Source organism: Typopeltis vanoorti, chromosome 24, assembly GCF_054136105.1.
Source record: "Typopeltis vanoorti isolate ZY-2024b chromosome 24, IOZ_Tvanoo_1.0, whole genome shotgun sequence".
Lineage (NCBI taxonomy): Eukaryota > Metazoa > Arthropoda > Arachnida > Uropygi > Thelyphonidae > Typopeltis > Typopeltis vanoorti.
Window position 1 is genome coordinate 17,278,564 of NC_143572.1, and position 14,657 is coordinate 17,293,220.

The window sequence follows — 14,657 nt, forward strand, 5'->3', positions numbered from 1 at the left end:
AATTGTGAACTCGTTTTTCTTCAAGAAGGAAGAACATTTGATAACATTTAGAAGTGGTAACAACAGCTCACAAATTGACTACATATTGACTAGAAGTAAACATCTTAAGGTTGTGACAAACTGTAAAGTAATTCCAACAGATCAAGTAGCACAACAACACCGACTGCTGTGCGCAGACTTTAAAATAAGATCGAAGATAAGAACTTCTGGTTGCCATGGGATGAAGACAATTAAGTGGTTTTGCTTAAAAGAGGAGAGTGTGAGGAATCGTTTTAGGGAGAGAGTGTAAGAGAGGATTTCGGATGGACTGGAAAGTGTACAAGATTGGTGGAAACATAATTCAAAAGTAATCCTGAGCTGTACAATCGAGGTGCTTCGTGAGACATCTGGAAAGATTAGAGAGCAGAAGGAGGGTTGGTGGTGGAATAATGATGTACAAGTGGCAGTGACAGCTAAGAGGAAGGCAAAGCAGAAGTGGAATGAGTCAAGAGTGGAAGAGGACAGAGAGGTGTACAAAGAGAGAAAGCAAGAAGCCAAGAGAGTTGTGGCACAGGCGAAGGCCATGGCATATCAAGATCTGTATGATCAATTAGAAACAAAGGAAGGACAGAGGAAAATTTACCAACTAGCGAAATGTAGAAATAAAGCAGCTAAGGACATCTTAAATGTGAGGCAGAGCAAAGATGCTGAAGGAAGAGTATTATGGAGGGATGTGGACATAAGAAACAGATGGAAAATATACTTTGAGGGACTTTTGAATGAGGAAAATGCAAGGACTCACAGAGGAGATGGGCAGCCTTCTGAGGGGATGGTGCAGAACACCAGTAGAATGGAAGTGACAGAGGCATGAAGAGGATGAGGAATGGAAAAGCAGTGGGCCCCGACAGAATTCCAGTGGAGGCATGGAAGGCACTGGGGGAAGAGGGAATTGACCTGCAGTGGGACCTGTTCATGAAAGTTTGCCAACAGGAAAATATACCTGAGGAATGGAGGGAGAGTACTCTTGTTCCCATCTACAAGGGTAAAGGGGATGCACAAGAGGGAATTGACCTGCTGTGGGACCTGTTCATGAAAGTTTGCCAACAGGAAAATATACCTGAGGAATGGAGGGAGAGTACTCTTGTTCCCATCTACAAGGATAAAGGGGATGCACAAGACTGTAAAAATTACAGAGGAATAAAGTTGATGTCCCACACAATGAAGATCCTAGAAAGGGTTCTTGATGGTAGATTGAGGGAGTTGGTGGAGATTGCAAAGGAACAATTTGACTTCATGCCTGGTAGATCAACAACAGATGCTATCTTTGGGTTACGACAGATGATGGAAAAATATCGAGAGAAACAAAGGGAGCTACATCTGGTATTTATTGATCTGGAGAAAGCATACGATAGAGTGCCAAGGCAAGAAGTCTGGAGGTGTCTGAGGGAGAAGAAGGTGCCGGAGAAATATGTCAGGTTAGTGCAGGAAATGTACAGAAATGTGAAGACAAGTGTTCGGACCTGTTTGGGACAGACAGAAAGTTTTCAAGTAACAGTTGGCTTGCATCAAGGGTCAGCATTAAGTCCGTTTCTGTTTAATATTGTGATGGAGGTGGTAACAGAGGAGGTGAGAGAAGATGCACCCTGGACAATGTTGTATGCAGATGACATCTTGCTGTGTGTAGATTCAAGAGAAGAAGCGGAAACTAAACTGGAAAGATGGAGAAAAGTACTGGAAGAGAGAGGTATGAGACTGAGCAGAAGTAAGACAGAGTATATGTGTTGCGCAGTGGGCGGTGGCCAGGAGACAGATCTGCAGCTGGAAGGTGAGAGACTTTAGATACTTAGGTTCAACAGTGGAAGAAGATGGAGGAGCTGAGAAGGAAGTGGGATGCAGGATACAAGCGGGTTGGAGGAACTGGAGGGAGATGGCTGGAGTGTTATGCGATAAGAGGGTGCCGATCAATCTGAAAGGCAAAATTTATAGGACAGTAGTGAGGCCAGCTATGACATATGCTATAGAAACTGTGGCCCTGAGGAAAAATAACATCAGCAGGATGGAAGTAGCAGAGATGAGAATGCTTAGGTGGATGTGCGGTGTGACCAGAAAGGATCATCTGAGAAATGACTATGTCAGGGGAACAGCGAAAGTAACGAACTTAGGAGCGAAAATACAGGAGGCAAGGTTGAGATGGTTTGGTCATGTGATGAGGAGGGATGACGAATATGTGGGAAGAAGGGTCATGCAGATGGATGTGCAAGGAAGGTGGAAGCGTGGGCCGCCAAAGAAGAGATGGAGGGAGCTGGTAGAAGAGGACTTGAAGATGAAGAACTTGGATGTGGTGACAGCCCAAGACAGGAAGGTGTGGAGGAGACTCATAACAAACAGTGACCCCACTTAAGTGGGAGAAGCTGTAGAAGAAGATTCTTGGTCAGGCCAAGTCAAGAATCCAATTTAGGCTGTCCAAATTCTCTTCCTTTATGAGACTTGAAAGCAAAGTAAGATGTCCTACAAACTGGATGCTGGCCAAAGTTATAGTATCTGACCCTCAATAACACCTAAGCAAAAGTACTTCTTAAATAATATGACTCAAGGGCAGAATAATACCCTTGTCGAGAATTTCAGAAGTAATTGATATTTGATAAATGTATTATGTAATGGCCATTGTAAGTAAGATCATAAGTCACATACATTGTAAGTTGAAGACTGTGTTAGTTTAGTTTAACAGTATTGATTACAACACAGAATGATAAAAAAATAATTAATATTTATTAACTTATTAGATATTATATCCAGTATCTAGAGAGCACAAGAACAGTTTGTCACAGTACATGAAACAACGACAATTTGGTATAACAGTGGGACTAGTTTAGAAAATAAATTGTAACGGACAACATCAGGAAAGGAAGTCCTAATTGGCGGCATCTATGTTGGAAAAAGAGAGAAAACAAGTATTAATTAGATCTAAAAATGACTATCTCCCAGATTTTTGGTAAATTTACACAACCATACTTGTTGAGGTTTTTGCAGTATGTTTTAAAGCTGCTGTTGATTCCAAAAACAATCTTTCTGACTTATAACGACCTTCTGTGTAGCACTTTTGTCTTCTTCAATTTGATCCTGTGTGATGGGATATCCAAGGCATGGTCTGCTAGTCCTGACTTGCCATAACGATAGTGTCAAATTTATTTTTTATGTTCACCAAGGCAGATGTCGACAGTTCTTGCTACCTGTCCATAGTAAGCCAGGTCACTTCATAAATATGATAAAGAAGTAGAAAAAGAAGATAAATGTGATAAAGAAGAGAGTTTGTCCTCAGGTGAATGGATAAGAGTGGTCAATTTGACATATGGTTTAAATATGGTGCAAAGTTGATATTTATTAACATTCTCGATATCTTTCTCAGATGTGCCTTGAATGTATGGGATGGTTAAAGTTTTGCTGGAGTCGTGTGATAGACAATGGAGGGAATTTCTGGGGAGAATTTAGTATTTTTTCTGTCCTATGTAGATTATAGCCATTGGCTAAGGTGATGCAAGTAGTGAGTTCAGTGGTAGGAGCATTGTCAATGGAACAGGTAGCTATAGCTCTGTGAAATAGTGTGTATAATTAGGAGACCACACTGCTGAAATGGATGATAGTGTGAATGTTTATGCAAATATCTTCCTGTGTGTGTGGAGGGGGAGTAAACAGAAAAATATAATGAACCATCAGGAAGCCATGTGATTAGAGTATCTAGGAAGGGTAGACAGCCATTAGCTTTCTGTTCCATTGTGAAGTGGATTTTAAGGTGTTGGCTATATAAATGCACTAAAAATGTGATAGACACATGGTACAAATAGCAAACACAACACATCATAGCCAAACCACTTTGAGATTGGCTGTATTCATAGCTAGGTTTATTATTATTATTTATATGGGCACACCATGAAGTCAAAAAGAGTCATCGTGGGAGACCCACACTTACTATCCACCCTCTTAGACAGCTTCCAAGTGTAACCCCATGTTTCATCCCTACTCATTATGTGTTGAAAAATTTCTTCTGTGCCACTCTCATAGTATCCCTTTAGTAACTTATAAGTTTCTATCATATCCCCTCTCCTCTGCTGTCCTATCTAGTTGTATGTATATCTTCCCTTTCCATGCAAAATAACCTGCATGTACAGTAAATTTAAATAATTCATATATACCTGGTGGCGGGGGGATAAGACTTTAGCAAATCAAGGGTTTCAATTAATGGTACATTGGGAAATAGTGAACTATTATCAAAACTAATCATCATGTCTGTTAAGATATGGTTTTCTAATATTTTTTTAGGTGAACAGAATTTTTAACAAAGGAGAGAGAACTATTTGTGTGTGTGTGTGGGGGGGGGCATAATTTAGCTAAATGTTTAGCAAGCTTGTATGTGGGACTATGTCCTCTTGTGGGACCGCAATAGGGCAAAGGGGTGCGCGTTGTTTGTGAATTTTATGTTCTCCATATATTCTGGGTGTATTAACATGAAAAGGCTTGAGTTTGTTAACTGTTTCTTTTGCCAGGAAGTGACTTTCTTCAATAATTTGCAAACTATTCTTTTGGGAGTTAGACTATGATTTGCTTTCATATTAAGCTAAATTCATCACCACAGTTGCATTACCTGTAATAAACTCAAACAATGTAATAACAATATTGTTATAACTAAAGCATAACAATATTGTTATTACAGTTTAAAGCTTTTTTTTTTTTTTTTTTTTTTTTTTTGGAGGCTCGATTTAGGATTAAGATGTTGTCCACATCCAAACAAATGTTATTGGCTATTACTGGAAGCAGGTCAATTATGCTCCATTCAATGGAAGGCATTGTTTTAGCTTTTGGAACTTGCCTGAGAGTAATGACAAAGCTATATCCTCGACTTAACACACCACCAACTTCATCTGTAAGGGCTGTCGATGATAAATTGATAAAGATATGATCTTAGTAGATCCAACATCAAAATGCCTTTAGCATCCCAAAACACCGATGACATAAGCTTTCCTGCTGATGGAACCAACTTTGTCTTCTTTGGCAGTGAACAACCAGCTTCTATCCACTATTTAGACTGCTGTTTGGATTCTGGTGTGTAACGGTGAATCCACGTCTCATCCATAGTAACATATCGACACACAAAATCAGTTTTTTAATTCTTGTTAAAACGCTCCAAACACTGTTCAGAGATTTTTATGCGAGCCCGTGTTTGATCTGCTATAAGCAAGTGCAGCACCCAAGTTGTGAAAGCTTTTTCATTTGCAATTTTTCATGCAAAATACATCCTATACATTCTTTTGAAATGCACATAGTCTCAGCAATTTCACACAGTTTGACTCGGCGGTCATCCAATACCATATTGTGCACTTATCTATGAGCTGGTACGGCCAAGTTTAAACTCAGCAGCCCATTTTTTAATTGTCGAAAACAAAAGAGAAGAGTGCCCATAAACCTTTATGAACTTCAAATGAATTTCTTTTGGAGTTAAACCTTCTTTTACCAAAGAATTTTATAACCGCATGATACTCAATTTTATCCATTTCAAGGGATACAGACAACACTTTTGCTTCAGACAGCTGTAGAAAACAAACTACTCGATAGAATGACTTGCAATTTCACATGGATGCTTATGACAACCAATGTAGAGAAAAAAAAATCTTGCCAATAGTGTTGCCATTTATGGTAGAGGCCAAGAACTTTTCAGACCACCCTCGCATATATATACACTCGGGTCTCTTTTTATGCATATCTTTTTCATGTGGATTTGAAGTTATGCGGTGCATAACTTCAAGATACCAGACTTTTCGACACTTCTGCTCATGTCAACAGAAGGAGAATCAATTCCAATAATAGGGTAATCCAGCATTTCCCAAACTTTTTCTACAATGGAATAGCTCACAAATCCTAAAATTTTCATGGAACACCTTGGTTATTTTGTAATGCATTAATTAATAATTAAACATCAATTAAACATAAACATCATTAAATTAATTTGTGCTGATTTTCATTGACATGTCCCATTCTGATCACCAAAAATTTATATTATTATAAGTACTTACAAGTGAATGCAGACTTTTTCTCATTTGTGCTGATAGTTTTCCCCTCCTTTTGTACATCTTGAAGATCGCTTTGTAGGCTGGAGGTGGATGAATCACTATCTGTTGCGTCACAAACACCTTCAATAAGAGATTTCTTAACACCAAAATTGAACAAAGTTCCTTGTCTCTTATTCATATTAAAATTTAAATCTGTAGGCCTGTTACTTTTAAAAAAATTACGTTAAGCACACTGTTCAATTTATATTGGATAAACTAGAAAATGAATCAAACAGTAACTGACGTTTGGAAAAAATTTTCTATTTTGGACTGCTTAAATCATGTTACATCAGCTATCGCTGAAATAAGACCTGAACTTTAAATCTGCTGGAAAGCAGCTTGGCCTGGATGTGTTGCAAACAGTGCAACCATGCAAACATCTACATTATCAGCTGAAATCATTACTTTGGCACATCAAATTGGTGGAGAAGGTTTTGATACATTTAGCCAGAACGATGTAGATGAATTGCTTGTGGATATTGCCTTAAGTGATGATATTATTGGATATCGATTAACTTTAGATATCGTCGAAGATCCAGAAAACGATAGTGAAGCGGAAGAAAAACCTGTCCCCCTCACTGCAAATATAATTCGAGAAGATCTTGAACTGTGCAATGAATTGGAAAATCATTTTCTTGTTAATGACACAAATTCTGAACGAGTCTTTAAATTCCAACGTGAGCTGAAGAACTGTATGCCTGGATATCGCGAGCTGTATAAAAAATTAGTGACATTATCATCGCAAAGTTTAATCACTAATTACATTGTCAGAAGAAAAAAATCAGCACAGAACGAGGGTGAAGCTAATTCTGTTTGTGAAGAACCATTGCCTTTACCATACAGATCTGATGCGCTGACTATCTCTTCTGGTGATGAAAGTGATTTTGCACCAGTTAGCAAACGTTACCGAATATTGTCTAATTGCGACGATAATTCTGATGACAAAATGTAAAAAAAAAAAAAAAAAAAAAAAAAAAAAAAATTGTTACTTTTCAATAAAATTAAATGAATAAAGCTTTAAAACAAACTTAGGAATTCTTATTTTCCTGAGTTTTCATAAACATTTTTTATGTGATTTTAGGTTTATTTTAATTCATTGCTTCGGTTTTATGCGGTTTTAGAAAATTATGGAATGTATCCCTAATTTTTCAACGTAAGTCAGGCTTTTTTGTGTGATTTTTTTATATGCGGTTTTCTGTGGAATGTATCTACCGCATAAAAAGAAACCTGACTGTGTGTGTGTGTGTGTGTGTGTGTGTATAAAATATTTATTTATTTATTTATTTAAAAAAATGCAAAAATACCTGGAAGGATTTGCTTTGAAGATGATGAAAGTTCCATTGCTTCTTCAAATTCAACAGGTTCAGGTGATTTAGATCTGGTATCTGAAACCATTGGAATTTCAGGACTTGACCTTCTATAATACAGAATGGGGGGGGGGGGGGGGAAATCACTTTATCAAAATATTTTTTATAATTCATCTTGATAAGGGTCTTAATTTTACAATATATACATAATATGCAATACAATTTTCTGTGTATCAGAAATGCTGAAAAAATTATAAACACCAAGATATCAATGTTGTTAAATATGCTTCACATATTATTATAAATACAAAGTAAACTGCTTTACCACTAAAGATAAATTACTTAATCATATGTTGAAACAGACTCACCAGAATTATAAAATGGAACTTCATTTCCAAGAAAAAATTGCCACTACCAAATCCAATTTTTGGTAGTGGTATCAGTACCTCCATCTTACAGGTCCATGAATAGGACCTGTAAGAAGGAGTAAGGTCATGTAAATAGTTACGGAGGCCAATCAAGTAGGCCAAAATGACGTATTTACCAATAAATGGATGTTGGTGGTTCCCGCCCGGCAGGCGCGGGGGAGCGAGTTGCAACACGTGCGGGGTTGCTTATTTACTTATACTTACACATATTCGATCCCAGTCTCATTTATGCGCATTGACATACATGTGAACGTTAATGTTCTAAAATTCATCAACATACATATTACAATCGTTATTCATTCACGAACTAAACTTCTCTATGTTGAAGAGTTGAGCAGGGCTGGTAGTTTTGCACATCCTATAGAAATTCGTGAGTAGGTATATTATTTAGACTTATTACTTTTGCTTACTGACTTCAATTTTAATTATTTTGTTACAACCCCAGTAACTACAATGGCAGCATCAGATTCTAAAAAGAAATGCAGACAATATTCGTTAGAATATTTGAAACTTGGGTTTATTACTTCATTAAGAAACAAAATGAGGCCTATGTGTCTTCTTTGTGAAAAACCTTTTAGTAACGATGCAATGAAACCAACAAAAATGAAAGATCATCTTCAAAGACTCCATCCTGATAAGAAAGATAAAGATCTTGACTTTTTTAAAGAACTGAAAGAGAAATATACACATCGACCAACTATAAAATCATTTATGAAAGCACCTGCCAAAACTGACAATAAACAAGGATTAACAGCCTCCTACAATATTTCTTTTAATATAACAAAAAAAGGAAAACCATATACAATTGCAGAGGACATTGTTATACCCGCAATCAAAGAATTGAAACCATAATAAAAAAAGATTCTGGCCCCTGTTTTAAAATGCTACCATTGAGTGAGAATACCGTGAAAAGACATATTGGTGAAATGGCTGAAGATGTAGAAAAAACTGTAGTATCAGAACTCAAAAATAGTAAGTTCTCCATCCAACTTGATGAATCTACATTCGATAGTTCTATTCTTATGGCTTATGTAAGATATTATAGTAAAACCAAACATCAAATTATTGACGAATTTTTATTTGCAAAATATCTTGAAAGTGAATGGAACGGTGTTGACAATTTTTTCAGAGATTGGAGGAATATTTAAATAAGTATGATATTCCATTTACTAATATAACAACAGTAGCCACAGATGGCGCGCCTGCAATGGTGGTCTTATCAACATTTCGCTGCCTTTCTGAAAGAAAAAGTTCAAAGTGTACTGTGTGTTGCACCGAAACCATTTGGCAAAAACATCTGTAGAGAGCATATTTCTCAATAAAAAAAAGGTTATAGTTTACAGAGAAGAGTCAATTGAAAGTGTCAACAATTTCAAATGTATTAACCATAAAATACAATCTGAAAGAAGACTACAGGCAAATTTTATGAAAAAAATTAAAAACAAGTTCATATTGGAAAATATACATTCAGGAAAACATTAGCAGTTTTAGAGATAGATAAGCCCAATAAACTGATTAAAGTACATTTATTTATTCATATGGAGTTTCCTCTCTTTTCTCCCCGTCCCTATTGGGGCGAGTTGAGCCCCCCCCCCCCTCATGAGGGGATTAAGTATTTATGGCTGTAGATCCGTGTGTGTTCACGGGGGCAGTTTGTGGGATGATAAACTGGGGAGGGAAACCCTGCTGTCCATGGCCAAGACTGGCTAACTTGGCTATGGCTGAGGAAGATCCTTAAGCTCCTTGCATCGGCGACGGGAATCGAACCCAAAACACTCCTTCCCCAGGCATATGGTTGCGAAGAGCAAAGCCACTAGGCTAACCGAGCGAACATTAAATTACATGAATATTTACTAAGAACAATCACTCTGCTTATGTTATTTTAATGTTTAGATAATTATAATGAAGTTTACTTCTTCTTCTTCTTATTATTATTATTATTTCGCTTTAATGCAAATAGAGATATATTGTTTTTATTTTCTATAGAAATAATTTTATTTTTGAAGAAAGGACTATTTTATCTAGTTTTTTTTTTTTTTTAATTTTAAGAGAACTATTTTATAGATCTAATGTGTCAGTCAATAAATAAATATTTTAAAATATTATATAATTTTAATTATTTTTCACCTTTTCCTCACTCTAAAAATATCCTATTCTTCCAGTAACAGATCAGAGGAGGCATGCTATGAGCATTTGATGTATAGTGAGAGAAGATTTACCTGGTTGTCTGTACAAGTATTGGAGGAAAAGACTGATACCAAGAGATCTGCCTTATCTTTAGGTGGCATTGCTGTGGTACCATCAAGATGAGAGAGAGAGAGATATGAAAAAAAGGAAGGACAGAAAGCTGCACACAGCAGTCTTGGGAAGGGGATGAAGGTTTGAATGCCATAGGAGCAGATAATCTTATGCTTTTGGCCTTTTGAAATCTGCTTTGGATTTGTTGAGGAAGGTTTTATTTTATATTGTGGGGTGCAGCGTAAGCTGAGTGAGAAATTGTGGTTATTGACTTGAGCCATTGATTGTATGCTGAATTTTTATCTTGGACTGTTTTCGTGCATCTTGGTTTTCCTATACATGTAGAAGAATCAACGCTTGGATAGGGTTTGAGAGTTTTGTGTGAAGTGGAGAATAGTATAACTTTAAATAGTTAATTATAATAGTAAATAGTATAATATATCTTCTTCTTTATTTCCTAACAGAATTCAGAAACCACCTTTGCAAATTTACTTCTGTCTTTAGTGGCTCTGATTAATAGCTCTGTGTTCAGTTTAGTGAAATTTTTTTATATTGTCTAGCCATGATATTTTTCTTCTTCTGGGTTTTCTCTTTGGTGTATAATAGTGAATAATATATAAATGAATTAATGTTCATTTATATATTATTTATTTTCATTTATCAGCGTTCCTTTCAATACTAAGCAGTTATAAGCATATCTAACTTCTCGAGATATACAGGGTGATTCTAAATTATTGCTAGGGTTTCTGCAGCTTATAATTTGCAACCCAGAAACAACAAAAAACTGTTTACAGAATATGAAAGTGTAACTCAAAAAGTTTTATTTGGCAGCACTGTACTCACTGTATTGATGCCTGGGAGATAATATGATGTCATACCTCAAAATGGCGACTGTTCAAGAGAAAGCAATATGCATACTTTGCTTTTTCAAAACAAAGTCCGTTATCACAACACAACGTCGCTACAGAGCTCAGTATGGAAAACATTCACCTCCAGATAATGCTATCCGATGTTGGTTAAAGCAATTTCAAGAGACTGGTAGTGTTCAGCACCAAAAAGTAGCAGGAAGACAGAATATTTTCCCCATCCATAATGCAACTACAAGCTCACTAAAACCTGTTTCTCTGCCTCTTCTTTTACTCCATCTATCTTGAACCTTCAAACCCACCTTCCTCACCAAGAAATCCTTAGTGATTAAACCTTTGGGTGTTCAAAAAATTCCTGTGCACACATAGCACAAATATATGAGTCTGCAACCTATCACATGCAGGACTGAGTTTAAAAAAATTATAATAAAGGCAACTGCTTTCAGCAAATATCAAGTTAGAAAATGCTCCTAGATTTCCATTATAAAAAGGTGAATTACATAGCTGAATTCTTGTATGGTAATCATATTCATATTACTATATGAATGTAATTCATATAGTAATAATATTTGTTCATAACAAAAGTGCTAAAAACAATTTTTTTTTTGTTTAATTTTGCTATAAAATAGTCCAATGCACATTTCATCCATGAAACACTGTAAACATGGAATATTTTCTGAATCTCTAATAAACAAAAGGAAAAAAGAAAAATATATATTTCAAATTGTTTGTTTTACCAATAAAAATGGAATGAGAGAGAGAGAGAAATTTTGCACTGATCAGTCTTTTAACCTAGGGCTGGTACTATTACCTGAAAACTGTTTAACAGGATGAAAAACTGAAGTTTCTGAGTGGAAAAATTCTGCCACTTCCATATGAAACCAGCTTAACTCACCTTCAGATGAAAAGTCCTGAATATGACAAAGCTCCTTCACATCCCAGATGGGATTTGAACCCAAGTCTTTCCAACTAAAGGCGATGTCAATGTTGACTAAGTTGCAGAGAATCTTGCAGGAAGAATGATCATTTTTATTTCAATTATAGCAAAATAGACAATTATTATAGTATACAGTTCCAGCACATGACATCCATCTGTGTCTCTGAAAATGCTCTGATAAAAATGAGAATGCTGAAAAAAAAAATTGTTTTACTTAAATATCAAATTTGAGTAAAATTCATCTATTCAGACTTGTCTGTCTATGTGCAGTCAAGTTTGAATAGATGAATAGGTGAAATGACATATATCAGATGTTGAAAGTGTCCAGAGCAGAATTATGAGAATACATTATCATGCCAAATATCATTTGAAAACACTTAAACCTCAATTTTTGGCTTATGTAGACTACATATACAATTTGTTTTGCCTAATTTTGGCACTACAGATGGTCCAATAAAAATGTTGGATTTTATTAGAAATTATAAATACATGTTTTAAACTCCATTCAGTTTATTAACATTGCTTTGAACTGATTTGCCAAATTTTGCCAATAAAAGTGTGTGGGTGTAATGAAGAAAAAGATGAACAATAAAGACATTTCATTTTGCGTATTATCTTAAATCCCAAATTTTAATTAAATTCTACTGTAAAAAAACACAGTTATTATAGTATACAGTTCCAGCACATGATATCCCTCTGTCTCTGAAAATGCGCTGATAAAAATGAGAATGCTGAAAAAAAAAAAAATTTGTTTGACTCAAATATCAAATTTGAGTAAAATTCATCTATTCAGACTTGACTGCACACAGACTGATGATGAAAGAATTCTTATTGGTATTAATGTTCCTAAAATGTACATTTTTTTAATGTCAGTGTACTACAGACAAGAAAAATATAATTTCTTTGGTTTATAATGGCCTATCAAAACCTTTTGCATAGAAAAACCAAAATATATATTTACCCAGATGTAAAACTGGTACTAGAGTCGCAATACTGAGCTTCTGGATGAACGTGTTCCTCTTCATCATGATCTTTTGTAAATTTCTTTCTGCCTTCTTTCTTGCGATTTTCTTTCCTAGCACTTTTCAATGGTCTTGATTTAGGTGTTCCACAAGGGCCTTTAGTGACCTGTGTAATCGTAATGGGGACATCTTTTCCAGAAGGGTATATTTCAGAACTACTTAGAGCATGCTGACTAAATTGTTTCCCAAGCCTTGTAGACTCTGCTAATGGTAAAGAAATATCAGATATGTTTTTAGGAAGAGTTCTAACTGTTTCATTTGACAATGTAGATTTTTGCTGGAGATAACTGGTTCTACGAATGCTACTTATATCTTTCGTGGAACTGCAAGTTTCAGAAGATGTAAGGTAATCAGTTGATTTCTGTTTCACAATACTTTCCATACTAACTGAAGAGCCGTGGTGAAGACTCGATGAACTAGTGCTTGCAGATTTAGATGAAGCCAGAGAGCTTACATCTGCCATCTCTCCAGATGTAAGAGAACATACTGATGTTTGGGTACCACGGGAGGATGATGTAGATGTAATGGGCGATATATCATCTGCTAGAATCTCCTTCACTGGCTGTTCAGTAATATCCTAGAGATATAATATAAATAATGAGACAGAGAAAATCCAAGAAAATTAATAATGCCATGCATTGAACAAAATATATTATGCAATAAGAAATGGTAAATAATAGGAATAAAGTGCTATTTTAATATATATTTTATTTGAACATGTGTGATGATAAGGAGTGGTGACGGTGCTGATGTCAAGTCACTTCAGAAACAATTAAATAAAACAGATGGAGAAGGATGCGCTTTTAATATTAATAAGCGCAACGTGTTGAACTTTGGCATGCAGAAATAAATACACTGTATTGATGAGACTGCTCAAGGGAGTGGATGAAATTCAGGAAATGACAGTAGGAACAACAGAGGTGTCAAGTTCAAAGACTATACAGCAAGAGTTCCTTTGCTCTATAGTCCACTATTGCAACATGAGTACTATTATTGCCATAGCAGACCATATGTATTTATGTGAATACATATAGTCTGCAATGAATATGTTCAAGCTGAATGTATTCATATGTTTGAAGGGAAAACTAGAGCATAAGATAAAAAAAAACAAAAGAAAATAAATAAGAAAAAAAAAAAACAATAGTTGAGCTGTATACTGGCAATCACCACTATAGCAAAAACTGAAATACATGATCACATTTCTAAATTTTCAACCTTCAATTAAATTATGCTGTCCTGATTGGCCAAGTGGTTAGCATGCTAACCACTTGGCTATATCTTTGGCTATAACCACTTGGCTTGCTAACCCATGCTAACCAACTGGCTATACCTATAACCAACTGAACCCATAGCCAGTTGGTTATACCCATGGTATAACCAACTGGCTATGGGTTCAAATTACACTCGACATTGGATGTTGTTATTGTCTTTAGGTAGGAGATGAACTACTCTGTGTAAGACCACTGCTCCACTTATGGGAAGTGTGGCTTACAAAAAGTTCAATGTTTGATTTCTAAAGTAGGTTTCTGATTAGGTAACAATGAATTGAGAAAAACAGAAAAAAATCCTTAATCCATCCACAGTATTAATGCACTATAGGTTTAGAACATTTTGTGGGTGATGATCACATTTAAAAACAAATAAAAATTTTTTTTTTTTATTTGTTTTTAAATGTGATCATCACCCACATTTTCTAAATTATTAAAATTTAATATATATATTAAAACATTCAACAGCAACAACTATTAAGTCGCTGGGCAGGTAAGATGCCATTCAACA

At 35.6% G+C, this 14,657-nt stretch overlaps 1 protein-coding gene across 4 annotated transcripts in view; it reads right to left on the bottom strand.

The window, feature by feature from the left end:
- The window catches only part of LOC150092959 (uncharacterized), a 538,308-nt gene that overhangs the window by 171,001 nt on the left and 352,650 nt on the right, over positions 1-14,657 (bottom strand). For all 4 annotated transcript variants that reach the window (XM_090413661.1, XM_090413660.1, XM_090413659.1 and 1 more), the window contains 2 exons: positions 12,818-13,455; positions 7,385-7,497 (listed from right to left, as the gene is read on the bottom strand). In XM_090413661.1, the coding sequence (XP_090269787.1) occupies positions 7,385-7,497; positions 12,818-13,455 (751 nt within the window). The remainder of the gene's footprint in view (positions 1-7,384; positions 7,498-12,817; positions 13,456-14,657) is intronic.